Source organism: Theropithecus gelada, chromosome 1 (genome assembly GCF_003255815.1).
Source record: "Theropithecus gelada isolate Dixy chromosome 1, Tgel_1.0, whole genome shotgun sequence".
NCBI lineage: Eukaryota > Metazoa > Chordata > Mammalia > Primates > Cercopithecidae > Theropithecus > Theropithecus gelada.
Window position 1 is genome coordinate 4893624 of NC_037668.1, and position 27685 is coordinate 4921308.

At 48.7% G+C, this 27685-nt stretch overlaps 1 protein-coding gene across 5 annotated transcripts; it reads left to right on the top strand.

The window, feature by feature from the left end:
• Positions 1-1204: 1204 nt before the first annotated feature.
• MOV10 (Mov10 RISC complex RNA helicase) lies at positions 1205-27430 on the top strand. Of its 5 annotated transcripts, XM_025360106.1 has the most exons (22): positions 1205-1629; positions 1732-1949; positions 13594-13734; positions 14956-15767; positions 16042-16277; positions 16472-16730; positions 18301-18435; positions 19408-19576; positions 20667-20821; positions 21103-21279; positions 21399-21546; positions 22072-22230; positions 22803-22906; positions 23093-23190; positions 23286-23502; positions 24661-24778; positions 24963-25154; positions 25389-25463; positions 26363-26488; positions 26568-26656; positions 26893-27014; positions 27100-27430. In XM_025360106.1, exons 4-22 carry the CDS (start codon positions 15595-15597, stop codon positions 27189-27191), a joined length of 2844 nt encoding a protein of 947 aa, XP_025215891.1. In that variant the 5' UTR covers positions 1205-1629; positions 1732-1949; positions 13594-13734; positions 14956-15594; the 3' UTR covers positions 27192-27430. The 5 variants fall into 5 exon arrangements, with proteins under 5 accessions (XP_025215891.1, XP_025215875.1, XP_025215866.1 ...); XM_025360090.1 differs by lacking the exon at positions 13594-13734 and having other exon boundaries at positions 15564-15767; positions 27100-27428; XM_025360081.1 differs by lacking the exon at positions 13594-13734 and having other exon boundaries at positions 1748-1949; positions 15564-15767; positions 27100-27428.
• Positions 27431-27685: the final 255 nt, after the last annotated feature.

The following is a 27685-nucleotide window of genomic DNA, read 5'->3' on the forward strand; positions in this document are numbered from 1 at the left end:
CAGTCCAGTAGGTCTCAGTCTCATTTTACCCAGCCCCTGTTCAAGATGAAGTTGCTCTGGTTCAAACAGCTCTGACAATAACAATTAGAACCCTATGTGAAGTAGATTTTTCCTGATGAAACTTGTTTAGAGAAGTTCCATTGTAAACAAAGCCACATAGCATCACACTTTTACCCAAGTTTTTACTATACTGTAGCCTTTTGTGTACGTTTTGAGAACATCCAAGAGATAAACCTGACCAGAGAAGAGGGGAGATTGTATCCAAGAATAATATGGATTTAGATTTGCTGGTCAGAATGGAGCCCAGGCATTCAGTTTGAGTATGGTTGATGGTAGGTTTTTGAGATGGTAAGTAACAAGGCAGTTTTGAGGAGTTCACCCTCTCTACTCTTCTGGAACCTCATCAGGACATTGAGGGAGAAAAAAAGGTAAAATCTTTGGCTGCTTTTCTAGTTTCTTCCTCTACTTTGCAATGATAAGTTTCTAAGATGTTTTCCTCTGCTCTATTTTCCCTATCCCTGTAGCTTTGGTTCCCACTGACATTGCATTTCCTGTTGCTAAAGGCTGTTATTCCTGGCTTCATTTGGTTGTTGGCCTGAGAGAAGGTACAAGGGTAGCCCAGCTGGAGTATGACCTGGGTTCTGGACTTTTCTTCAATTCCTTAGATTGAGTGTGTGGCTTCCTGCTGGTAACTACTATAGAGAACAACGCTAGCTTTGATTTATTTGAAAGTGATGTATTTGATTTAAAACTTTGTCGTATAACTTAAGCTTGTCCCATTCTAGTGTGTGTGTTATTTCATTCTGCAGGAAAAAATAGATGCAAAGGTTTGTTATTGTAGCCCCACCTCCTTAAATTTGTTTATACAGTCTTCTGAAGCACACCAAGTTCTCTTCTTGGTACTGATGCTGTCACTATTAACCACTTATTATTGCCTAACAGTCCCTTATGCCCAAGATGCTAGTATTTTGATAAATATAAGAGGCCACCTTATATACTAGTAAAAATTGAAGAACAATACAGACTGGAATGCAATGAAGCGCCCAAATTTATGTGGCTCAGGGCTAAGGGTCACCAGCCTTTCCACTTAATGAAGCCGGTGTGGCAGAGAAAAGCAATGACTGTTTATCCTAGCAGAGCCCCTTGTCCCTCCCTCCCACACACGTACACACCTTTATCTCAGAGACTCTGGGTTCTTTTCCCCAAACTTCTTTGACCCTTATGCCAACTACGTGCGTCTGAAAGCCCAAGAAGGGAAAATGGGGGAGGGGGCGTGTCGCCTGCTTCCACGGGTTTATGGCCCTGGAAGGCTGGGGGAGGCGCTGGATGAGCTTTCCCAGTCCGGCTGCTGCCGACCTAGGTCCCAGTCCTGCCCTTTGCTCTCCTGCTTTTCACTGAGTCCCGAGGCTCTGGAGGGTGGGCGTGAGGGTAGCCTTAGCTGAGGCTCGTAGGTCCTCCCGGGCTGTTCAGAAGGCCCCAAGCGGTAGCCACGTTCTGATACTGGCTAGAAGCCAGGGGAGGGAGCTTGGGGTAAGGGGAGGGCCCTGAGGGAGGGGTCAGACGCTTTAGGAAAGAGTTAATGCGAAGAGGGGGAGGGGATAGGACGAAGAAACCGAAGGGAAAGCTCAGGTAAGAAAAGAACGGAGAAGAGAAGCCTTGCGGGGAGAAGGGAACCCGCAGGATCAGGGGTCAGAGTTAGGGGGCTTCCCCCCTGCTGCACCCTCATCTCAGGGCCGCCAACTTCCAGCTGCAGCGGCGACTTTCAGTTTCATTTCCACGGACCCTCCTGCCTGGGCCGCAGCCGCCGCCGCGATGCCCAGTAAGTTCAGCTGCCGGCAGCTCCGGGAGGCGGGCCAGTGTTTCGAGAGTTTCCTGGTCGTTCGGGGACTGGACATGGAGACAGATCGCGAGCGGCTGCGGACCATTTATAACCGCGACTTCAAGATCAGGTACGGGCCGGCCCACTCCCGGCCCCGAATCGCGGGCCCAGCTTGCTGCCACGACCCCTGCGCGGGGGCCACATTTCCCGCCCCGGGGCGCAGAGGGACGCAGCTCCCCCAGCGGCTCAGGCCAGTCCTGGGGCGGCGCAGACCTCCCCTCCCGCGCCTCGCCCACGCCCCACCAGCGCCGCCCGGATCCCGCCCGTTCTGCCCGAGCTGGGCCCCTGCGCCAAGTCCCCGCGCAAAGCCTCCCGCGCTGCCCGCGCCCCAGGCGGCCGGAACCCGGGGCTGGGAGCTGGGTCCCGCGTCCACGCGCCGCTCGCGGGGGCTGAGGGACAGCGCTCGCGGTGGGGGAGGGGAGCCTCCAGAGGGGGCCCAGGCATCGCGGGAGCTCGGGGAAGAGGCTGCCTGTTGGGGGCTGCGAGCCCGGGCGCGGGCTTTACGGGGACCTCTACCACCTTGTTGAGGCGCTGCTGCCTCGGGGGTCCGCTATCTGGGAGACCTGAAGAGGCCCAGGGTAGAAGGGAGAAGCTCAGGAAGCTCTGGAAAGAAGAAAAGGGCACAAACTACGTAGGTACCAAACCTCCATTAGCACCTGTGGCTTCTCCATGGAGACCCAGGGGCAGGGCCAGCCTTCTGGAGGCTCCCTTTCACCCTGTGGCTGAAGGCTGTTTGGTCTCCTTTTCCTGTTACCACCCAAGTGAAAATCAAAGAGTCTTCTGTCAGACCACAGAATTGTGCTTCAAAAACACGTTTATCAACAGGCTGCTGCCTTGCATGGAAAACCAAGAAACAGTTTAACAAGGGTAAACGTAAAGGCTTGTACAAATAAACATAAGGTAGTGGGAATCTGGGCTTAATAACAGACCTCCCGAAAAAGACCTTGGGTTTTAACAGACCAGTGGGCCAGTATGGGTGAGATATTTCTGCTAAAACAGCTGAAGTCTAAGATTGAGCTAATAAAAGTGTGATTTGGGGTCGGGGGGAGAGGGTAGAGACTCTCTATATTGGTCAAATCGTGTCTGGAATATCGTTTTCACTAATGGATATCACATTTTGAGAGAGATATTAACAGGCTTGAACAACATCTGAGAAGGGGCAAAGATGATGAGGCCCTATTTTATGTCACCATGCTGGACACTATGGGGACTCTTAAGATGAAAAACACAGTCCCCAAGGAGCATCAGAAGCTATGATATGCATGCAATATACATGTACACAATATACGATAGTACATGGTAAATGGAGGATTATACTAGGGATGATAAGAAAAATGCTGGAGGAAAGAGCGAGCATTTGCGTCACATGGTATCAGCCCTTCAGGTATGTGAATTCACCTACGTCCGCAGAGTACAACATGGCTGTGAAACAAGTCACCTACTTCTTTTGGCTCTGTTAAGGAAAAAGTAATTGGTTAAAGCAGTAAGGAAGACTTGACTCAAGGCTATGGTAATAGGGCTATTGCAATAGGGAAGAGAGTTGGAGCTCAATTCCGAATACAGCAAAGACAGCTGGGGATTTATGACCAGTGAACAGAGTAAGGGGATCAATATATAGAAAATTACTAAGAGGAGCCATAAAGACTGGGAGGATTTTTGCTCACCTGACCTAACAAGACTCTTGTGAAAGGCAGACCAAGGACTTGTACATCCAAGGCGGGAATGAGGAACTTTATCAGATATCAAGCATGGTCATGCATCAAGGATGAGGAGTCTCACTAAAATGACTTCAGATTCTTGCTAAAACTGAACTAGATGGGCCTAAGACTGAAGGGTTTGAGGAGGCAAGGTCAAGGGCTAGTCAAAAAGAGGGCTCAGGGGAGCCTAACAAAAGTTGGATCAAGGAGAGTCTTTGTCAGCTCTAAACCAAAGGTACATAGTTTGTTTTAGTACCGGGGAAAAACTGGTTGTGTTGGATTACATACAGAAAGCCAGATATACTGTATATTATGGGTGAATGTAGGCGTTTTCAAAAGTAATTTTTACTGTATGCACTTGTGTTTATGCAGATAAGATACCATTCCTCTGTAATCATTAGGGGATATGATGGAGAAGGTGGCATTGACCTTGGCCTTGAAAGAGATAAAATTTTAGTACATGGAGGGAGGAGGAAAGGCCTTCTATGTGGGTTCATATTCTATCCTGAGACCCAGTGAAAGAAACAGAAATATTTGCCTCAAAAATAGAAAAATCAGACAGAACAAGGTAACTATCCTTGACTATTTTGGACTGTTAAGATGGAGAGGATTGCACTGCTGTGTCCCTCCAGAAGGCAGAAGTGGGTTTCATCAGCTATCCCCACTCTGTACCCTCACCATGTTGGGGAAATATATGTTCAGATTAAATAACTTGCCTACACATCCTTTAAAAAGCCAGGCTGGAATGCTGTGAAGTCAACCTTCATTTCCTAGTAGGAATTACTTGCTTTTTCTCTGGGCTCTCATGGCTCATTCTTTACACCTTGGGTATAGCCTCGTATTATGGCCACGTTACACTCTGCTTTATGGCACATGGCCATCTCCTCCTGGTACCAAATCAGTGTAATATACTAAAGCCAGTGTAATATGCTAGCCACGCAAATGCTAGCTCCTCTACCTCTAGTTAGGTTTACATATATCTTCAGTCCCCAGCATAGAGCTTTGCATGTAGTAGATGCTTAATAAATGCTTGCAGAATCTAATTGAACTAGCAACTAGAGTTAACTAACAAGAGAATGGGCCATATAGCAGGGGGTATAGCAAATCACACTCTTTAGGAATTCTAGGAGATTCCTATACTGGAAGGGGATAGGTCTCTCCAGCTAGGTTATTTTATGATGTTATAAAGTGCTCTGCTCTGAACTCTTGCCTTTTCCCACCTACCTTTATTCATTTAGCAAGTATATTTAATGAGGCTCTACTATGTGCCTGTGCCTTGGTCCTTACCTCCAAAGAACATAATCTAGTAGAGAGCAGCAGATATGTGTAGACAAACAAATGCAATACAGTAGTATAGGTGCTAGTAATGGTGTTCAGATAGCCCTGCCATTTAGTGGTTGCATTTAACTTTGAACAACTCTCTAAATCTTCCACTTCGCCAACTGTAAGAGTATGGAAAATAATACCTTTTTCTCAGGGTTGTGAGAGACCAAAAAGAGCTGTCCTAGGCAAAGCATTTGCATGGCTAGCATATTACACTGGCTTTGTACATGGTACCCCTCATTAGTGCAATGATGATTAGGAGTCCATTGTATGGGGTAAGGACTGATGTCACGAAAGGTTTCTGAGAGAAGATGATTCTTGCTTTGGACAGGAGACTCATTCTTCTACTGGCTGAGTGCTTCCTATGAAGCTGAGTGTACTGGCTGAGTGCTTCCTATGAAGCTGAGTGTACTGGCTGAGTGCTTCCTATGAATGGCAAAGCAAAAGTGAGTTGCTAGAAAAACACAAAAGGAACCCAACTGACTAAGGAAGGAGGCAGCAGTTAGATAATTATTTAATTGTGGTTGTGATGAGTGCTCGTACGGAAAAGTCCAGTATGCATTGAGAGTATATAATTTGGAGATCTGACCTAGTCTAGCAACCTAGACTAGATCAAGAAACCTAGGCAGAGGTTTCTTGGGGAAAGTGATATTTGAGCAGAATCTTGAAGGATTAATGAGACTTAGAAGATGTAAAGGACAAGGGGAGAGTGTACAGGCAGAAGGAACAGCACCTTCAAAGGCTTGGGATGACCTCAGAAGAACGGGAGGCCAGCAGGGCCCTGGGTAGGCATTGTGAGGTGTTTTGTTTTGTCTTTAATCTTAACGGAAATAGGAAAACACAGAAAATTTCAAAGTAAGAGGCTGACATAATCAGATTTAGAAAGATCATTGTGGCTTCTGGCATGGAGTGTGGCTTGGTGGTTGGACCTCTATCCACAGTAAAAAAACACATTTTACTTTGGGACCTGGTATACACAACCTTCACAAAACAATGCCTGCCCTTGAAACAATACATAGTTTCACTCCCTGCTCTCTGATATTTTTTGTTCTATTTTATTTCAGTTTTATAAAAATCCTGGCTTTGAACCGCTCATGAGAATTGGAATCCACAGTCTGTAGATTATGAAACTAGATGTCTCTTTAAGATCACTTCCAAATCTGATCATATGTTTTGAAATACAGTTCCTCTAGCTTTTGGCCTTTCCTGAACTGGGTCTAAAAAGATTAGCCATTGTTCACCTAACAAACAGAAGGGACGGCCTAAGGCAGGGCAGTGCAGGCTAAGGATGTCCACAGCACAGAAGTCTGCAGAGGAGCACAGTGATACAAGCAGTTGGGAATGGCTGAAATAAGGATGGATTGACAAGACACCAAGTGTGGGTGATGATGTGTACCTCAATTTCTTTTTCTCTAAAATGGGATGATAATAATTACTACCTCAAAGGGTTGTTTTGAGGATTGAATGAGATAATGCATTCAGGAAATGTTTTCTGTTGATGTTACTGTATTTGCATTATCGTTGTTACTGTGGAGGGTCTTGAAGGTGCCATGGAAAAGACTTAATTTTGTGGACTATGGAGTTGTAAATTGGGGGAACAAGATCAGATTTGTGTTTGATGACAATTCTGCAGATATAGGCGGTAGCGGTATGAAGCCAGAGGTAGGGAGAACGGTTAATTGGGTCCTAGGAAATTGAGCAAAGGGTATATAATCAGGCAGCTCACAGAAGAAATACAAATGACTAATAGAAGAAGGACAGATCCTTGACTATATTGGTGATCAGAGAAATGCACAGGTAAAAAAGATAATATTTTTCGTAATCAAATTGTCAAAAATTTAAAACATTGAACGTTTCTGATGTTAGAGCCTTGGGAAAGGGGCATTTTCAAACTCTTGTTAGTGAAAACATAAATTTATACAACCTGTTTAAAGGACAATTTGGCAGAACTTATCAAAGTTGTAAAGGTTCATTCTCTTTGACCCAGGAGTTCTACTTTAAGGAATTTATCCCATTAGACTTGCCTACAAGTACAAGGGTTTGTGTGCAAGGATAATTATTGTAACATTTGGAGTAGCCAGAAATTTCAGGGAGCTTGTCTATCACTAGAGAAAAAAACACACCATGATGCATTCATACGTGCTATCTTTTGTAGCCATTCAAAAGGGCATGGTGGCTCTGTAAAGCATTGTTACGGGAGAACATCCATGGTGATGAAAATGCCTGCTGCAGAATAGTATATGTAGCATATATGATCTCATTATTGTGTTTTATATGCATAGAAAAAAGTCAGGAAAAACATACATCAAATAGCGGGTTTAATTAATTGTTCCTAATTAAGCAAGTAGTTGGGAGCAAGGGAATTAAGGGCTTTAATGTTTTATGTTAGATACTTGTTTAAATGTTTTAAAAATACTTTTGGTGACCACCTTTTCATTTATCTTTTTTTTTTTTTTTTTTTTTTTAAATCTCTCTCTGTCCCTTAGGCTGGAGTGCAGTGTAATGATCTCAGCTCACTGCAACCTCCGCCTCCTGGGTTCAAGCAATTCTCCTGCCTCAGCCTCCCAAGTAGCTGGGATTACAGGCATGAACCACCATGTCTGGCTAATTTTTGTATTTTTGGTAGAGATGGGGTTTCACCATACTGGTCAGGCTTGTCTTAAATTCCTAACCTCAGGTGATCCATCTACCTTGGCCTCCCAAAGTGCTGGGATTACAGGCGTGAGCTACTGCACGTGGCTCATTTATCACTTTATGCAGGCATGCTTATATCACACCTACATAAGTTTACACACGTGGGATCATTATCACATATCATTTTTATTGTGGACCCCTACCCTTATGGGCATCCCACCTCTGTTTCCACATTCTGCCCTATACTCAGGTAACTCTTGATATCAATCAGGGTATTTTTTTAGTCATTGTTTTATTTAAAAAGAATCATGTTTGGCCGGGCTCAGTGGGTCAAACCTGTAATCCCAGCACTTTGGGAGGCCAAGGCGGGTGGATCACCAGAGGTCAGGAGTTTGAAACCAGCCTGGCCAACATGGAGAAACCCTGTCTCTACTAAAAATACAAAAAATTAGCTGGGCATGGTTGCAGGCGCCTGTAATCCCAGCTACACGGAAGGCTGAGGCAGGAGAATTGCTTGAACTCCGGAGGCAGAGGTTGCAGTGAGCCAAGATGGCGCCATTGCACTCTAGCCTGGGTGACAGACCAAGATTCTTTCAAAAGAATCATGTTATTCACATCATCCATGTCCTACTCTCTCAACTACATGATGGGAATCACTCCTAGGCATCTGGCATGGACCTCTAATGCATTGTTGGGACTTTTTCCCCAATATTTTGCTATAATAAATTTTAAACATAAAGAAAAGTTGAAATGATTGTACAGTGAACATCCACATACCCTTACCTAGAATTCTTTTAACATTTTGCACGTATCTGCCCATAGATCCATCCCTCTGTTTATTTAGCAAAGTCATCTTAATTTTCCTGATGCATTTCAGAATGTTACAGACATCAGTGCACTTCGCTCCAACAAATTACTATTATTAATTATTCAGCGTGATTATTATCAGCTAGAGTTCAAAATTTATGTTATGTTTACCTAGAAATAAAAAAAAAATTGTTTATGGGTTTGTTTGTTTGTTTGTTTGTTTTTTAGACAGAGTTTTGCTCTTATTGCCCAGGCTGGAGCACAATGGCGCAATCTTGGCTCACTGCAACCTCTGCCTCCCAGGTTCAAGCAGTTCTCCTGCCTCAGCCTCCCAAGTAGCTGGGACTACAGGCATGCACCACCATGCCCAGCTAATTTTTTTTGTATTTAGTAGAGACGGGGTTTCACCATGTTGCTCAGGCTTGTCTCGAACTGCTGACCTCAGGTGATCTACTTGGCCTCCCAAAGTGCTGGGATTACAGGCGTGAGCCACCACGCCCGGCCATGGGTTTTTTTTTGTTGTTGTTGCTGCTGTTGTTGTTGTTGTTTGGGTTTTGGTTTTTTGTTTTTTTAAGTCAAGGTCTTGTTCTGTTGTCAAGACTGGAATACAGTGGCATGATCACAGCTCACTGCAGCCTCAACCTCCCAGACTCAGGCTATCCTCCCACCTCAGCCTCCTGAGTAGCTGGGACCATAGGCGTGTGCCACTATGCCCAGCTAATTTTTCATTTTTTGTGGAGATGGAGTCTCTCTATATTGTGCAGGGTGGTCTCAAACTTTTGGGATTACAGGTATCAGCCACTGTGCCCGGCCTTTAAGCAAAATTTGCAAATAGCAAAATGTTCGAATTGTAAGTGTACTGTTCTGTGAGGTTTAACAAATGCATATATCTGTGTGCAAGCCCCTGTTGAGGTACAGAACATCACATTACTCCAGAAAGGTCCCTCCTGCCCTTTCCTAGTCAGTCCTCACTCTTACTCACCCAGAAGCAACCACTGCTCTGATTTTTTTCGTGGTAGTACCTGTTCTAGAACTTCATTTAATGGAATCATATAGTATGTACTGTTGTATAAGGCAGCTTTCACTTAGCTTAATGTTTTTGAGATTCATCCACAATGTATCAGTAGTTTCTTTTTTAGCACTTAGTGGTATTCCATTGTATGAATCCAAATCGCAGTTTGTATATTTATTCCCCTGTTTATGGACAGTGTTTTTAGTTTGGGGATCTTCTGAATGAAGCTGCTAGGAACAACTTTTTTTTTTTTTTTTTTGAGACAGAGTCTTGCTCTGTTGCCCAGGCTAGAGTGCAATGGCACAATCTTGGCTCACTGCAACCTGCGCCTCCCAGGTTCAAGTGATTCTCCCGCCTCAGCCTCCTGAGTAGCTGGGATTACAGATGCCTGCCACAACACTTGGCTAATTTTTTTGTATTTTTAGTAGAGACGGGGTTTCACTGTGTTTGCCAGGCTGGTCTCGAACTCCTGACCTCAAGTGATCTGCCTGCCTTGGCTTCCCAAAGTGCTGGGATTACAGGCGTGAGCCTCCGTGCCCAGTCAGGAACATCTTATACAAGTCATTTTGTGGACTTACATTTTAATTTCTCTTGGGGAATGTATCTAGGAGTGGAATTTTTGGGTCATAGGATAGGCATATGTTTAGTTTCACAAAGAACTATTAGACCTTTTCTTAAAGTGCTTAAACCATTTTACAGACCAGCAAACGAATGCATGAGAGTTTTGGTGGTTCTATTTTTTATTTTTTTGAGACAGAATCTAATTTTGTCACCCAGGATGGAGTGCAGTGGCACAATCATGGCAGACTGTAGCCTCATGCCCAGCTAATTTCTTAATTTTTTTGTAGAAACAGGGTCTTGCTATGTTGCCCAGGGTGGTCTTGAACTTCTCAGTTCAAGTGATCCTCCTACCTCAGCCTTCCAAAGTGCTAGGATTACAGGCATGACCCCATGTGCCTGGCCTAGTTGTTCGGTATCCTTACCAGTATTTGGTATTGTCAGCCTTTTAAATGTTAGCCATTTGAGTGGGTGTGATACATCTTTTCAATGACTGCATAATATCCCATGGTATGAGTGCTTACGATTTGTTCACCTATCACTCTGTTGATGGGCATTTGTTTAATTTCCAATTCTTGACCACTGTGAGTGACTCTGCAGTAAGTATCCTTGCACATATGTCTTTATACATTGGTACTTTCTTCCCATGGGACACATTTCAGGAACAGGGTTACTGGGTTTTGTGGGGTTTTATCTTTTAAATTTAAATTTTTTTTATTTTATTTTTTGAGTCAGGGTCTTGCTTTGTTGCCCAGGCTGGAGTGGAGTTCTGCAAAAATAACTCTGCATAACCTCAAAGGCCTGGGCTCAAGCAGTCCTCCCACCTCAGCCTCCTGAGTAGCTGGGACTACAGGGGCGTGCCACCACACCTGGCTAATTTTTTAACAAATTTTTTGTAGAGACAGGGACCTGCTATGTTTCTCAGGCTGATCTTAAACTCCTGGGCTCAAGTGATCCTCCCACCTCAGCCTCCTAAAGTGCTAGGATTAGAGGCATGAGCCACCATGCCCAGTCCCTGGGATTTTTTTTTTTTTTTTTTTTTTTAAGATAGAGTTTCATTCTTGTTGCCCAGGCTGGAGTGCAATGGCGCGATCTTGGCTCACTGCAACCTCCGCCTCCTGAATTCAAGCAATTCTCCTGCCTCAGCCTCCCGAGTAGCTGGGATTACAGGCACCCGCCACCACGCCCAGCTAATTTTTTCTATTTTTAGTAGACATAGGGTTTCTCCATGTTGGTCAGGCTGGTCTCAAACTCCTGACCTCAGGTGATCCACCTGCCTCAGCCTCCCAAAGTGCTGGGATTATAGGCGTGAGCCACCGCGCCCGGACAGTCTCTGGGTTTTAAAGTACACCTGTATTTTAAATATTTGTAGATGTTGCCAGATTGTTTTCCCAAAAGATGGCAATACTTGACTCTTCTGCTAGTAATTTATGAGTTCACTTTTCCACATACCCATTGTAGCCATCATTTTTGTCATATTTCCACATACCCATCATTTTTGTCAGTCTAATGGGAATAAAATGATATCTGATTTATACTTTAATTTGCATTTCTCTACATTTGGAGCAGTCTTTCATACTCTTTTGGCCATCTGTATCTGTTCTTTTAATTGAATATTCAATTTTTCTGTTGAATTGTTCATCTTGTCAATTTGCAAGAAAATTTATGTATTATAAAAATTAGCCCTTTGCCTGTCATCTGCATAAGTATTTATCTGTTAAATTTGTTTATATTACCTTTTGCCAGACAAAATATTTTTTAGTAGTCAAAAATGTTTGTTTTCTTTTTTAGAGACAGGGTTACCCAAGCTCTGTTAACCAAGCTGCAGTGCAGTGGCGTGATCACAGCTCACTGCAGCCTTGATCTCCTGGGCTCAAGTGATCCTTCTGCCTCAGCCTTCCGAGTAGCTGGGACTACAGGCGAGCACCACCACGCCTGGGTTTGCTTTTTTTTTTTTCACTGTATTGCCCAGGCTGGTCTCAAACTCCTGGGTTCAAATGGTCCTCCCACCTCAGCTTCCCAAAGTGTTGGGATTACAAGCATGAGCCACCACACTTGACCTTGTTTTATTTTATAGCTGCAGGTTTCCAGTCTTCGTTAGAAAGTTTTTCTCAGAAATATAGGGGATTACAGCCGGGCACAGTAGTTCACACCTGTAATCCCAGCACTTTGGGAGGCCGAGGCGGGCAGATCATGAGGTCAAGAGATTGAGAACATCCTGGCTAATGTGGTGAAACCCCGTCTCTACTAAAAATACAAAAATTACCTGGGAGTGGTGGCATGCACCTGTAGTCCCAGCTACTCGGGAGGCTGAGGCAGGAGACTCGCTTGAACCCGGGAGGCGGAGGTTGCAGTGAGCCGAGATCACACCGCTGCGCTCCAGCCAGGCAACAGAGCGAGACTCCATCTCAAAAAAAATAAATAAATAAATATAGGGGATTACATGTATAATACAAGGATTGGGGCTTTTTTTTGACAAAAATATAATAAGTTTGTGATTTTTTAAAAATAATTTTTGAATGACTGTCACCTAGACCAATGTTATGTGAATTTGGGTAGTAGTAAGAGACATAGAGAATAATTTGAGAAATATTTAGGGACAGCTTCCGCAGTAGAATTTGAAAAATTTGCAGAGATGAGTTCTGTCTGCCCTTGTGCCATGCAGGTTTCCAAAAATAGAAGGTTTCAGGTTAAAATTTTGATTTTGTCTTTTCTTGAAAGTCAGATCTGGCCATCTGGGGCCTGCATTCCCTACTGGCCCGGTTCGGAGATGAGCAGTTACCCCCTTCAGACAGGGCATGCACTTCCTAGTTTGTTCAGTCCCCACAAAGCCCTCTTTCTGCCCAGCATTGATCTGGGAGCCTGGAGCCACTTTTCTTGGAGGCTGCACTGTTGTTTTCTTAGCGTTGTGAGGGATATGCATGCAGTATTCTTACACTAGTGACTCAAAAATGGGACTGAACAGGTGTCCGAGAGGGCTGCAAGGATTAAGATACCTGTGGAGGGTAGCTGCTGTAGGCATTAGTTTGTGCCTCACTCCGTGGGACTTTGATGGACTCTAAGAGACCCTTGTGAAAGTTACTGATGATCTCCTGATTTCAGTCCCTGTATTACTGGACCCTTCAGCAGCTTTTGATCCTGATACCTGATTTTGAGACTTTGCTGATTCTCCTTTCTCCCTTGAGGGTTTCTTGTTTTCCCTTCTTCCCCGGGTTGTCCTAGTAGCTGCTCTCGACTACTCACACTCCCTGGGGAGATTCCTACACTTCCTTGATTATAACCACTACCTGAGGACTCCCTAATACTAGGCTGACTTTGGCCTGAGTTCTCAGCTTCTGACTCGTGGAGCTGGTTGCCTCTGGACCACAGGAATCTCAAACGCAGCATATCCAAATCCAAGTGTCATGGTCAGTCCCTCCAATCCCTCCTCCTCTTGTCTTACATCCTATCACAGAGATAGTCCTAGAAGCCAGGCCATTGATTTGGGGATCCTAGACTCCCCCCTCTTCCCAGCCTTCATTCCCCCTTCTGTCAGTCACCAAATTCTGCTAATTTTACATTCTAAGTATTAGCAAATCTTGCCGCTCTCCTTCTATCTCTACCCACTGCCTTGCTCAGGCCTTTGTTATCTTTTAACTGGACAATTGCAAGGGCCTTCTTCTAACTGGTCTCCCTGCCTACAGTCTTGCCTCCAGCAAATCCATCCTCCAATCCTGATGCCAGAGTGATCTGAAATGCAAATATGATCTTGCCACTCCCCTGCTTAAAACCCACCAACCGCAGTGGTTCTGTAACCACAGTGTAGCCTCTGACGTGGGCTGAAAGTAAGTTGTTACTACTCCTACTACTACTGCTACTATTAGTACTACTATTTCTACTAATATAAATACTAATAATAGTAGCTAACATTTACTGAGCATTTTCTATTATGCTTTTGAATGATTTATTACCTTTTTAAAACAAATCATAGCCAATTCAATGTTTTCCAAATTGTACCGGTCTCATTTGCTTGGGGTGAAGGAGAGGGGCAGAGTTACAGGCAGGGGGCATCTGAAAAATATTCATAACCATAAATGATCTTATCATATACCCTAGTGAGTGACCATGATGATTTAGCCTTAAGAGTTAAATAGGGATTACCGTAGTTCTCATAAACAAAGATTTGCTTTTAAGGGAGGGTGTCAGTCATCTAGATCTTGAATATGTCCCTGAAGTATGTGGCACATGGGAATGTCCTCAGGCTCCTGGGTATCAGTAGAGCGGGGAAAAGGACTGCAGACATTCAGGGTCAAGTCCAGGCTTGGCCTGGTGTGCAAAACTGTCTATGATCTGGTCCCTGCCCACCTCTGCTCCTCCTGCCACTCCCTTCCTTATGCATTTCACTCTAGCACAATGAAACTGTATGTGATACTAATCATGGCTCACCCTTACTGAGGTCTCCTATGTGCCAAGCACTGGGCTAAGTGGTTCTCTGCCGTGTCAAAATCTCGTGTAAACCTCACAGCAACCCTACGAGGTAAGTCTCGCTTTCCTCCAATTTTATAGAGGAGGAAAGCGAGGCTCTGAGAGGTGAGGTCACCTGAGCTGACCTGGCTAGAGTTGTCAAGTGGGCAGCCCCCCTCCGCCCCTCTCAGCACATGTTCTTGCGTACCCCTCACATCTGCTCACACTTCACGCTCCCTCTTGTGCCCAGGTAATGCCCACTCATCCTCAGGACTCAGTTCTTATGCTGCCTCCTGGGAAAGCCTTCATGGATACCTCCTCTGCCCCCAGACTGGGCTCGGTGTCCCTCTGTGGCACCGAGCCCCTCTGTGGCCGATGAGCTGCCCTCCAAGCACCACGCTGGAATGTATGTGTTCAGTCTGTGTGCGCCTCGAGGCAGGCACTGAGTTTCTTGCATCTTTGAACCCCCAGCATCCAGCACAGTGTCTGGCACATAACGGGCCTCTGTAAGTGTTTGTTGAATTGACTGAACTGAACTCCAGGCACTGAGCCTTGAGGTTATTGTCCTTCTGACCAGTTTTCCCTGTCTTCACCTTCTCTAGGCACAAAGCCAGGCTATTTGATCTCTGGAGAAGGATCCTTTCCCTTCCTGCTTGGGGTCCACCTGCACCCTATGACTTCGGGTGGAAACTGCTGTCTGATCAGCCACCTTGCCCACACACTTGGACATCTGTACTGTCTCTGATCCCTTCTCTCCTCACCAACAGGCTGGACCCCACTTCCACCCCTCTGAATCAAATCATTCCGCTTCCCCTTAGCCTCAGCTCTTTCTTCTGGGTTGTTTGTATTTTCTTCTCTGTCCCAAACAGTTTCCCCCACAAAAAGAACTTTATGTCTTTCTCTGTCTTCCCTTAGTCCTTCCAGTCAGCAGCCTGTGATTGGGCTTTTCCCCTCAGAAACGAACAATCCAGAACCCACTGTTTAAAACAACTGTATTTTGCCTTGGGAAGTCCCATTTGCCTTCCCTGAAAACATTAAACATTCCTCCGATCCCCAGCCTGAGTCTCTCTGTCTCTGGGCCCCATCCTGCTCCACAGCAGGGCTGGTGCGTCCAGCACAGAGTGACCCTCCAGTGCCCTTCCCCACCCGCCGCCCTGCCTCCCGCAAGCCCTGCCTTCCCTCATTTCCCAGTCTCCTCTGCTTCTGGCAGCTTTGGGACCCCCGCCCCTGGCTTCTCCTCCATGCTGTATGGAATGAAGATTGCAAATCTGGCCTACGTCACCAAGACTCGGGTCAGGTTCTTCAGACTCGACCGCTGGGCCGACGTGCGGTTCCCAGAAAAGAGGAGAATGAAGCTGGGGTCAGATATCAGCAAACACCACAAGTCACTGCTAGCCAAGATCTTTTATGACAGGTGTGTGTATGTTGTGTGTTGTGTGTACGGGGAGGCCCGCAGGGTGTGAAGGAAGGGGGCTGTCTGTGTGAGGAAAGAGTGGGTTACACAAGTGGGAGTAAGTCCCCCTCCTTCAGAGAATGGGGGAAGGGCAGGGGACTGGTCTGCTGGGAGGGGGTGAGTTTCCCAAGCACAGCTGGCACTTTGCCTGCCTCCCAAGCCTAAAGCTTTCCCCAGGGTAACTCCCAGTGAGACCGCTCCCACCCAGCCCCCCCTTGACTCCCCTTCTGCCCAGGGCTGAGTATCTTCACGGGAAACATGGAGTGGATGTGGAAGTCCAGGGGCCCCATGAAGCCCGAGATGGGCAGCTCCTTATCCGCCTGGATTTGAACCGCAAAGAGGTGCTGACCCTGAGGCTTCGGAATGGCGGAACCCAGTCTGTTACCCTCACTCACCTCTTCCCACTTTGCCGGACACCCCAGTTTGCTTTCTACAATGAAGACCAGGAGTTGCCCTGTCCACTGGGCCCTGGTGAGTGGGTTTCCAAAGGAAAGAGCTGGTGGACAGGGGCTTGCCCCAGGCAGTGCTGGTGCTTTGGGAAGCACACTGTCACTGTCCAGTGGACTCTTGCCTTGGGATGGGGCTTCCTGGGAGAGTGTCCAGGATAAGGATATGGGTGGGAAGGTCCCTGCCCTACCCCTATTCACTCATCCATCCTCCTCCAGGTGAATGCTATGAACTCCATGTCCATTGTAAGACCAGCTTTGTGGGCTACTTCCCAGCCACAGTGCTCTGGGAGCTGCTGGGACCTGGGGAGTCGGGTTCGGAAGGAGCCGGCACATTCTACATTGCCCGCTTCTTGGCTGCCGTCGCCCACAGCCCCCTGGCTGCACAGCTGAAGCCCATGACTCCCTTCAAGCGGACCCGGATCACTGGAAATCCTGTGGTGACCAACCGGATAGAGGAAGGAGAGAGACCTGACCGGTAACTCCTCGCTCCCACTCAGCCTTGGCTGGGCTCGTATCTCAACCACATAGGCTAGGGCTTTGGGAGGAGCACAGAACTGGGAGCCAGAGCCCCTTTTCCTGCAGGCTCTTCACTCTTCTGGGTCTGAGAGAATTTTTCTGTCAAGGAAGAAAGTTGCAGATGAACTGCAGATTTGAGGACAGAGTGAAAAACATTTTAGGCATTGTCCCTGTGTGATGGATTATCAGGCAGATCATTGTAGACATCTCTGGGTTTTTTGTTTTGTTTTTTGTTTTTGTTTTGAGATGGAGTCTTGCTGTGTTGCCCAGGCTGGAGTGCAGTGGTGTGATCTCAGCTCACTGCAACCTCCGCCTCCTGGGCTCAAGCAATTCTTTTCTGCCTCGGCCTCCTAAGTAACTGGGATTACAGGGATGCACCACCACACCCGGCTAATTTTTGTATTTTTAGTAGAGATGGGGTTTCACCATGTTGGCCAGGCTGGTCTCGAACTCCTGACCTCAAGTGATCCGCCCGTCTCGGCCTCCCAAAGTGCTGGGATTACAGGCGTGAGCCACTGTGCCCAGCCAACATCTCTGTTTTTTTAAACAGCTTTATTGAGATAATTCACATACCATATGATTCACCCATTTAAATTACACAGTTCAGTAATTTTTTTAGTATATTCACAAATATGTGAGACCATCACCACCATTGGTTTTAGAACATTTCATTACCCCAAAAAGCTATCACCCTTTTATCCTCCACCACTTCATTCAGCCCTAAGAAACTGCTCATCTACTTCCTGTCTCCGTAGATTTCTCTGTGCTGGACACTTCATGTGGATGGAAGTGTAGGATATGTGTAGACATCTCTTTTTGTTTTTTTCTAGATGTTCACAAAATAACTGAGTTATAAAAGCAAACTAGTTGGGCGCAGTGGCTCATACCTGTAATCCCAGTATTTTGGGAGGCTGAGGCGGGCCGATCACTTGAGGTCAAGAGTTCGAGATCAGCCTGGCCAACATGGTGAAACCCCATTTCTACTAAAAATACGAAAAAATAGCCGGGTGTGGTGGCACATACCTATAGTCCCAGCTACTCTGCTCAGGGGGCTGAGGCAGAAGAATCGCTTGAACCCGGGAAGTGGAGGTTGCAGTGAGCCGAGATCGCGCCATTGCACTCCAGCCTGGGCAACAGAGTGAGACTCCATCTCGAAAAAGAAAAAAAAAAGCAAACGATGTAATAGGACCTTCACAGACCATTGTGCTCTTTTTGTTGACTATATAACAGAAATTTACAGGGAAGAAACTCTGGAAGTTAACATTGGTTATTCCTGGATGGTAAGAATGATATTTATTTATTACCTATTACCTGATTTTTTTCTCTAATGAACATGTATTACTTATATAATAAAGGTTTCCAAGTATGGCGCTTTCCAAAAATGAGAATAGTCCAACCTTGGAGCGAGGCTGCCGACTTCCTTTCAGCAGTAGGACTGCAGGAGGGTTTTGTGCATCCACCTGAGAGGGGCGTTCTCAGGGTCTTGGAGGGTGAGGGGTTTTCTGTGTTTTCTTCCCTCAATTCTGCAGCGCTAAGGGCTATGACCTGGAGTTAAGTATGGCGCTGGGGACATACTACCCACCTCCCCGCCTCAGGCAGCTGCTCCCCATGCTTCTTCAGGGAACAAGTATCTTCACTGCCCCTAAGGAGATCGCTGAGATCAAGTAAGTACTACCCCTCTGCACCCCACACTCTCCCCTGTCTTTTCCCTACTGGCTTCTTTGCATTGCCATGGCACGTCTGTCCTCAGCCTCTCGGGCTGTATTCATTCATTCCCTTGCTGAGCACGCACCATAAACCAAGCACCATTCAAGGTGAACCAGTCAAATGAAGGCCTGGCTCATTTAATTGGGGACAATGAGCATTTTTGTTACAATTTCATGGAGTGATGAGTGCTATGAAGAACTAAACAGGTCAGGTGCAAGTGGCTCATGCCTGTAATCCTAGCACTTTGGGAGGCTGAGCTGCAGGTGGATTATTTAAGCCCAAGAGTTCAAGACCAGCCTGGGGCAACATAGGGAGAGCCTGTCTCTAAAAAAAAAAAAAAAAATTTTAATTAGCCAAGTGTGGTGGCACATGTCTGTAGTCCCAGCTACTTGTGAGGCTGAGGTGGGAGAATTCCTTGAGCCCAGGAGGTCGAGAACACAGTGAGCGAGCCAGGATCATGCCACTGCGCTCCAGCATGGGTGACAGCAAGATCTTGTCTCTAAAAAAGATAAAAAGAACTACACTGAAACTAAAGCAGGGTTAGGGGATGGGTTAGTGCTGCTTGGCAGAGGGCCAGTTAGTCCTGGCCTGTTTGAGGTGGTGATGTTTGACCAGAGAAGGACATTTGAATGAGGTGAGGGTGGGAGTCATGAGAGGAGGATCAGGGGAGAATGTTCTGGCCATAAGAGCCACCATGCAAATGCAAGTCAGGTGAGGTGGGGGCAGGGGCATCCAAGGAAGCAAGAGCCAAGGCTTCCTTCTTCAGGGCCTCTGACTCTGTATCCACTTCTGTATCCCTCTAGTCTTCTCTGCTTTTTGATGCTTAGTTCCAGAGCTTCGGGTGGGAAAAGTGGATACTCCTGGGCATAGGGGTTGTCTGGCCCATCCCGTTCCTGCCCCCACTCACCCCTCCCAACCATCATTTCCAGGGCCCAGCTGGAGACAACCCTGAAGTGGAGGAACTATGAGGTGAAGCTGCGGCTGCTGCTGCACCTGGAAGAGCTGCAGATGGAGCATGATATCCGGCACTATGACCTGGAGTCAGTGCCCATGACCTGGGACCCCGTGGACCAGAACCCCAGGCTGCTCACGCTGGAGGTCAGGGCTCAGATTGAGTGTGAGGAGGGTGGGCTCACATCAGCCAAGCTAGAGGCTGTGGGCAGAGCTATTCCTGACAGCAGGGCAGAACAAGAGAAAGGCTGAAGTGGTTCCCAGGGCTCCGCAAGCAGCAGGGTGGGCATCCTGTGCCTGAAGACGGAGCAGGGGAATGGGGAAGATCTGGGTTCTAGTCCAGGCTTTGCTACCACCTTGGGTAAGTCCCTGGCTTTCTCTGAGCTTTAGTTCCCTTATCTGAAAAGCACAGAGCTGGACTGGATAATTCTTAAAGCAGCTCTTTCTGGCTCTTGGATTTTGAATGTCTGCATATGAGCCCATATTACACATGAGACTGGATTTCTACATACAAGTGCAGGTGGGAATTAGAGGGTGAGTTTGGTCAAGGAAAGATTACTGCAGGAAGTGAGTTTTGAACAAGTTTTTGTTTTTGTTTTTTTTGAGACAGGGTCTCACCATGGTGCTCAGGCTGGAGTACAATGGCATGATCTTGGCTCACTTTAATCCCTGCTCCCGGGCTCAAGTGATCCTCTCACCTCAGCCTTCTGACCGAGTAGCTGGGACCACAGGCATGCCCCACTATGCCCGGCTACTTTTTGTATTTTTTGTAGAGATGGGGTTTGCCACATTGGCCAGGCTGGTCTCACAACACCTGGACTCAAGTGATCCGCCTGCCTTAGCCTCCCAGAATGCTGGGATTACAGGCGTGAGCCACCATACCTGGTCCATTTTTGTTTTGTTTTGTTTTGTTTTTTTAGCAACCCAATTAACTGATGAACAGGATTTTTTACAGGCAGAGCAGGAACTGAGCTGGCCAAGAGGGCAGCTGCACTGGAGGCTCTGGGTTCCTGGGCTCGGCATCTCTGTGCAGCTTCGGAAGATTTGTCTTCTTCCTCTTCCCCTGGCTCCTGCTGGTATGAAAGGAAAGAGGGGTGCAGGGATAGCATAGCTCCCTGAGTCTTAGGTTAGAAGGCCAGTCTCAGTCCTTGTTCCTTAAAGGTCTGGAGAACCTGGGGGCTGGGCCCTCCAGCGTCCATCCCTGGGACAGAAGCTTGCTTGTGTTCACACCCCATAGGTTCCTGGGGTGACCGAGAGCCGCCCCTCAGTGCTGCGGGGCGACCACCTGTTTGCCCTTTTGTCCTCGGAGACACACCAGGAGGACCCCGTCACATATAAGGGCTTTGTGCACAAGGTGGAATTGGACCGTGTCAAGCTAAGCTTTTCCATGAGGTGGGTGCTGGGGGAACCCGGAGCTGCTGGAAGGGTCTGCAGACTTCTGACCCCAGGGGAGGAGGAATGTTTCTCCCTGAGATAAATGAGGCCCCAGGGGCAGAGCAGGAGACTTTTCCTCAGCGGTACCCTGAGATGCTACGGCAGCTTCCTCTTCTAGAGAGCTTCCGTCAAGGTCTTGGAAAGAGGGGTTGAGACTGCGGTTGGTGGAGAAGGTTCTGGCCCATTATTGCCTACCTCCCCTGCCCCAACAAACTCTTCCCCCCTCTCTCTGCCCAAAGCCTCCTGAGCCGCTTTGTGGATGGGCTGACCTTCAAGGTGAACTTTACCTTCAACCGCCAGCCCCTGCGAGTCCAGCACCGTGCCCTGGAGCTGACGGGGCGCTGGCTGCTGTGGCCCATGCTCTTTCCTGTGGCACCTCGGGACATCCCGCTGCTGCCCTCAGATGTGAAACTCAAGTGAGACTGTGGGCAGGGAGCCTCTGGAACCACTCGGAGTGTGGGCACAGGGGATGGAGTCAGGGAGGCCTCTGGGTCACCGGATGACTTCAAGTTCACATTCCTGGTCCCTCTGCCAGGCTGTATGACCGGAGTCTGGAGTCAAACCCAGAGCAGCTGCAGGCCATGAGGCACATTGTCATGGGCACCACCCGTCCAGCCCCCTACATCATCTTTGGGCCTCCAGGCACCGGCAAGACCGTCACGTTAGTGGAGGCCATTAAGCAGGTGGGGTCTGAGCACAAACCTGGGGCCTGCACTCTGACTCCCCCAGCATCAAGCACTTGTCCTCAGATTCTAGTTCCTTCCCACTCCCGAAATGCTCCTGCGTCTGAGCAGCCATCAGAAAGAGAGGTAGGGGCCAGGTGCAGTGGCTCATGCCTGTAATCTCAGCACTTGGGGAGGCCTAGCCTAAGGAGTTTGAGAGCAGCCTGAACAATATTGCAAGACCCTGTCTCTATGAAAAAATATAAAAAATAGCTGGGCATTTGAGGCTGCAGTGCACCGTGATCATGCCACTGTACTCCATCCTGGGTGACAGAGTGAGACTCTGTCTCAAAAAACAGGGTGGGGATTGGGGAAGTAGGGAGTTAGCGTAAATGTGGCTGTGGAACACTGTTGTACGGGTAGGGCACGGCATGACCCTTGGAGTCACCATTCACATTTCAGTCATCGTAGACTTGCGCTGCCCCAGACTGAGTACGGCCGCGTCTCAGGAACCTGCCTCCCACACTGTGCTTATCTGCATCTCAGGTGGTGAAGCACTTGCCCAAAGCCCACATCCTAGCCTGCGCTCCATCCAACTCAGGGGCTGACCTCCTCTGTCAAAGGCTCCGGGTCCACCTTCCCAGCTCCATCTACCGCCTCCTGGCCCCCAGCAGGGACATCCGCATGGTACCTGAGGACATCAAGGTACTAGGGAAGTGCAGAGGGCCAAAGAATGGCAAATGCCGGGGAGACTCTCAGGGCAGACACTCAGGCAAGGAAGCTAGGAGACCTGGATTCTGATACTTGCTATGTGACCAGGCAGGACCCCTCCCTGGGCCTCAGTTTGTAAGTGAGGGGGGTGGATAAAACGTTTGGGGGACTGGGCGCAGTGGCTTACACTTGTAATCCCAGCACTTTGGGGGGTGAGACACGTGGATTACCTGAGGTCAGGAGATTGAGACTATCCTGGCTAACATGGTGACACCCTGTCTCTACTAAAAATACAAAAAATTAGCAGGGTGTGGTGGCAGACACCTGTAGTCCCAGCTACTCGGGAGGCAGAGGCAGGAGAATGGTATGAACCCGGGAGGGGGAGCTTGCAGTGAGTCGAGATCGCACCACTGCACTCCAGCCTGGGCGACAGAGCAAGACTCCGTCTCAAAAATAAAAATTATGATAATAATAATAAAAACAATTATTTGGGGGGCCTACAACCAGAATCACGGTGGGAATGAGTGGAGCCAAGCTGATTCCTCTGGTCCCTTCACAATCCACAGCCCTGCTGCAACTGGGACGCAAAGAAGGGGGAGTATGTATTTCCCGCCAAGAAGAAGCTGCAGGAATACCGGGTCTTAATTACCACCCTCATCACTGCTGGCAGGTGGGGAGTGTGTGTGGGTGTGTCTCTGAATCGTAAGTGTAATCAAAGGGGTAACGGGCTGGGGAAATGGGGAAGAATGGTTTCTGGGGCTGGGTGCGGGGGTGGTGAGGAGCCAGCCTGGGAAAGCATTCAGGTTTGGTAGTTGGGTGCCTGGATATGACCCCTGCCTGGCCTGACACCTCCCAGGTTGGTCTCGGCCCAGTTTCCCATTGATCACTTCACACACATCTTCATCGATGAGGCTGGCCACTGCATGGAGCCTGAGAGTCTGGTAGCTATAGCAGGTGAGGGACTCAGGTGGGGCTGCAGGTATACACCCTGTGTGGGTCAGAGAGGTTGCACCACTTACCTTTCTCCCCACACCTCTTCTGCTTCCCAGGGCTGATGGAAGTAAAGGAAACAGGCGATCCAGGAGGGCAGCTGGTGCTGGCAGGAGACCCTCGGCAGCTGGGGCCTGTGCTGCGTTCCCCACTGACCCAGAAGCATGGGCTGGGATACTCACTGCTGGAGCGGCTGCTCACCTACAACTCCCTGTACAAGAAGGGCCCTGAAGGCTATGACCCCCAGTTCATAACCAAGCTGCTCCGCAACTACAGGTATTCCCACGCCCTTGCCTCCCCTGCCATATCCTGTGCCTTCACATCCTGTGTGCAGCCCCTGCTGGAGAGTCTGGCTTGCAGTCCTGTTGCTCAGAGGTTGTGTGATGCAGAAAGACTAAACCGGAAGGTAGGAGGTTTTTCTAGCCCCAGCACTGCTGTTTGTTGTCTGTGTGACTTAGCCAGTGGTTTCACACGACAGCAGTCAGCTTATCTGCATCTTAGCGGGTGGGCAGTGGTTCCTAGAGGCTCGGGTGTGTCTGGTACCAATCCCAGATGAAGTTTTCAGGCAATCCAAGGAGAAATAAGAAAAACAGGGAGGAAGCCAGGCACAGTGACTCATGGCTGTAATCCCAGCACTTTGGGAGGCCAAGGTAGGTCAGGCTCCCACCCCTGATCACTTGAGGTCAGGAGTTTGAGACCAGCCTGGCCAACATGGTGAAACCCCATGTCTACTAAAAATACAAAAATTAGCCAGGCATAGTGACGGGCACCTGTAATTCCAGCTACTTGGGAGGCTGAGGCAGGATAATCGCTTGTACCTGGGAGGCGGAGGTTGCAGTGAGCTGAGATCTCGTTACTGCACTCTAGCCTGGGTGATAGAGCGAGACTCCATCTCAAAAAAGAAAGAAAGAAAGAAAAATAGGGAAGATACAGTTTTTTCATAAACCTATTGTTATTCAAATTAAAGAGCTGTATGCTTTTAGTGAATGAGTTAAGCCATCTAAAATGCTTAGATGAGTTTTATGCCATCACTAAGAGCTCAATAAATGTTAGCTATTGTGTCATCACTACTTATATTTTTGGATTTAACACACTGTCTCATCAAATAACATGATAGTCAAGGATAATTTGGTTTCGTACTGTCCTTGGTAAATTTGAAACCTGAAAATGGGCCCCTAATTTTTTAGTTTTAAATGTCATGGGTCTGTGGAGTCCCTGGACTAGATGCTCTCTGGAACAGAAAGCAGGACTCTGGTTCTGCTTTCTGTGGTTTACAGTGCCTGGCAGCAGATACTATGGATGAGTGTCCTGCTATCCAGGGAGCCAGGGGGGCAGCAGGCTAATGTGTGGGGGCCCAGAGTGGGTAGAGCGGAGCCCCTGTGGGGCAGAGGGAATCTGACCCTCGGTCTTGCTCTTCCTCTTCCGGCCTCCCAGGTCTCATCCCACCATCCTGGACATTCCTAACCAGCTCTATTATGAAGGGGAGCTGCAGGCCTGTGCTGATGTCGTGGATCGAGAACGCTTCTGCCGCTGGGCAGGCCTGCCTCGACAGGTGAGGCTAAGCAGGGCAGGGGCACAGGCTCCCACCCCTGTACCCTGACTTCCCTCCCACTGAAGGTGCAGCCCCTCCCTTTGTCACCTTGGCCTGGGATCTCTTACTCTCTGGAAGGGTTTGGGAAGGGAGGGAATTGAGGGAGGGTGGTCTGGCTGAGGGTTTCCCTTGACCCCATGTCCAGGGCTTTCCCATCATCTTTCACGGCGTAATGGGCAAAGATGAGCGTGAGGGCAACAGCCCATCCTTCTTCAACCCTGAAGAGGCTGCCACAGTGACTTCTTACCTGAAGCTGCTCCTGGCCCCCTCCTCCAAGAAGGGCAAAGCCCGCCTGAGCCCCCGAAGCGTGGGCGTCATCTCCCCGTACCGGAAACAGGTAAGGTCCTCAGTTACCAGCAAGGGTGGGGCCCCTCCCCCAGATGGTACCTCCTTAATATCCAGACCACTAGGCAGAGGCTTCAGGAGCTTAGGCCTCTGCTGGCTCTGTATCTCAGAAGAGCACCGAGGTCAGCTGTCCCCTCCCTTTGTTCCCCAGCTCCCTGGCCTGCCAGGCTCCCTCGTGCATGAGGTTAATGGCAGGAGAGAAAGGCACCTGTCCCCCTCCTTCCAGGTGGAGAAAATCCGTTACTGCATCACCAAACTTGACAGGGAGCTTCGAGGACTGGATGACATCAAGGACTTGAAGGTGACACGCTGTTCCACACTCACTCCCTCCCCTCCGTGTGCTCCCACTTGCCCACTTCCAAAGACTTTCTCAAGCTTCCACTCCAGTCCAGCCCACATCCCCGTCCCACCCCTGCTGCCTTGAATAGAGCTGGAGCTCTCCCCAAGCCTCTCACACCTGGAGATTCCAACTTAATGGTCTGGGATGGGATCAGGAAGCCTGGATGTTTAACAAGCACCTCCTGTCATTCTTAGACTCAGGCAGGTTTGAGGCCTCTGCCCTACGGATAAAGTCCAAATTCCGTGGCCTGTCATGTGATGCTGCCACCCCCACCCCCAGTAGCCTCTGTAAGGTTGTGGTCTCAACACTGGCTGCAGATAACAATCACCTGGAGAGCTTTTAATACCCCCCCATGCCAGGGCCCCGCCCACCAGCTCATACAGCTATGGGGCAGAGCCAGGGCACTGGTAGTTTTTATAGCTTCTCAGGTGATTCCAATGTGCAGCCAGGGTTGAAAACACTGCTGTAAGACTTAGAGGACTCTCTCTCGGAAATTCTGATGGGGGGGTCTGGGTTAGGGCCCAGGGTTGTATATTCTTAACAGCTACTTGGTGATTATTTTCAGGAAAGTGTGAAAGTCACTGCTCTGAGTTCCAGTGTGCTTTGCAATGCTGTTTTCTTTCCTTAGAACACTTTGCAGGCCCCACCCCTCAACAGGATTCACCCTTCAGGTTTCAGCTTCCATTGCCTACCTCCTGTCCCCATTCCCTGGGCCATGTCGCAGCACTCACTTGTTCACTCCACTGGTCTACAATTGCCCAGTGACCTCTCTGTACCCTCCTTGGATGGCAGGCTTGCTGGGGTAGGACACCCCTTTGACACGCCTGGCTGGTCTCAGGCCCTGCCTCTTTCCCCGATAGGTGGGTTCAGTGGAAGAATTCCAAGGCCAAGAACGAAGCGTCATCCTCATCTCCACTGTGCGAAGCAGCCAGAGTTTTGTGCAGCTGGATCTGGACTTTAATCTGGGTTTCCTTAAGAACCCCAAGGTTTGAGGGCTGGTCGGGGTGGCAGGAATTCTTCCATCTTGGGGCCCTTCCCTCCCATGACCACACTTCTTCCTTCCAGAGGTTCAATGTAGCTGTGACCCGGGCCAAGGCCCTGCTCATCGTCGTGGGGAACCCCCTTCTCCTGGGCCATGATCCCGACTGGAAAGTGTGAGCATTCCCACCCCATTCTCCCTCTTGGTGGCCACAGCCCCTGCCTAAGGCAGGTGGATCTTTTTTAAGCGCTTGCTTATCGCTCAGTTAATCCTCAGATGTGTCCATTTTCACAGCACCCCTATTATATTTACAAGTTAAATGACATCCGGAGGTTGAGCAAGTACAGCTCAGATGTGACAGGACCGTGGCTTAGCCTCCAGTCTCTGCTGGCACTCCTCTGTACCCCACAGATTCCTGGAGTTCTGTAAAGAAAACGGAGGGTATACCGGGTGTCCCTTCCCTGCCAAACTGGACCTGCAACAGGGACAGAATTTACTGCAAGGTCTGAGCAAGTTCAGCCCCTCTACCTCAGGTATGGCTGGGCCAGGGTGGGCCAGGTTGGGGACAGTGCCAGAGGAGGTGGTAAGGAAGACAAAGTGTACTTTATTTCTTTCCAGGGTCCCATGGTCATGACTGCCTCCCCCAGGAGCAGGAGGGTGAAGGGGGCCTGTCTCTGCAAGTGGAGCCAGAGTGGAGGAATGAGCTCTGAAGACACAGCACCCAGCCTTCTCGCACCAGCCACGCCTTAACTGCCTGCCTGACCCTGAACCAGAACCCAGCTGAGCTGCCCCTTCAAGGGACAGGAAGGCTGGGGGAGGGAGTTTACAACCCAAGCCATTCCACCCCCTCCCCTGCTGGGGAGAATGACACATCAAGCTGCTAACAATTGGGGGAAGGGGGAGGAAGAAAACTCTGAAAACAAAATCTTGTTCTATGCAAAAGCCTTGATAATGTCTCCTCTGCCTGGCCCCAGCTTCCTGAGCCCCCAAGTTGACCCAGTAGGGAAGGGTGGGACTTTCAGCCCTGCTCTGGGCCACACCCCCTCCCAGCTGGAGAGGAAACCCAGTGGGAGGTGGCAGGGAAGCCACCCACAGGTTTCTAAGTTTAGCCCCCTGCTACAGACCACTCCCTTCACCCGCCTCCTTGGCCCAGAGCCAGGCATGACCTCATCCTTTGCTCTAAGACTCCACCCTGCCGGCCGCT

Excerpts from the sequence above, each read along its gene's own strand:
- MOV10 (XM_025360073.1), top strand. The coding sequence starts at position 1,813 with ATGCCCAGTAAGTTCAGCTGCCGGCAGCTCCGGGAGGCGGGCCAGTGT. Across the intron at positions 18,436-19,407 it reads AAGGAGATCGCTGAGATCAA|GGCCCAGCTGGAGACAACCC; the intron begins GTAAGTACTACC and ends CATCATTTCCAG. Across the intron at positions 20,822-21,102 it reads AAGCTAAGCTTTTCCATGAG|CCTCCTGAGCCGCTTTGTGG; the intron begins GTGGGTGCTGGG and ends CTCTGCCCAAAG.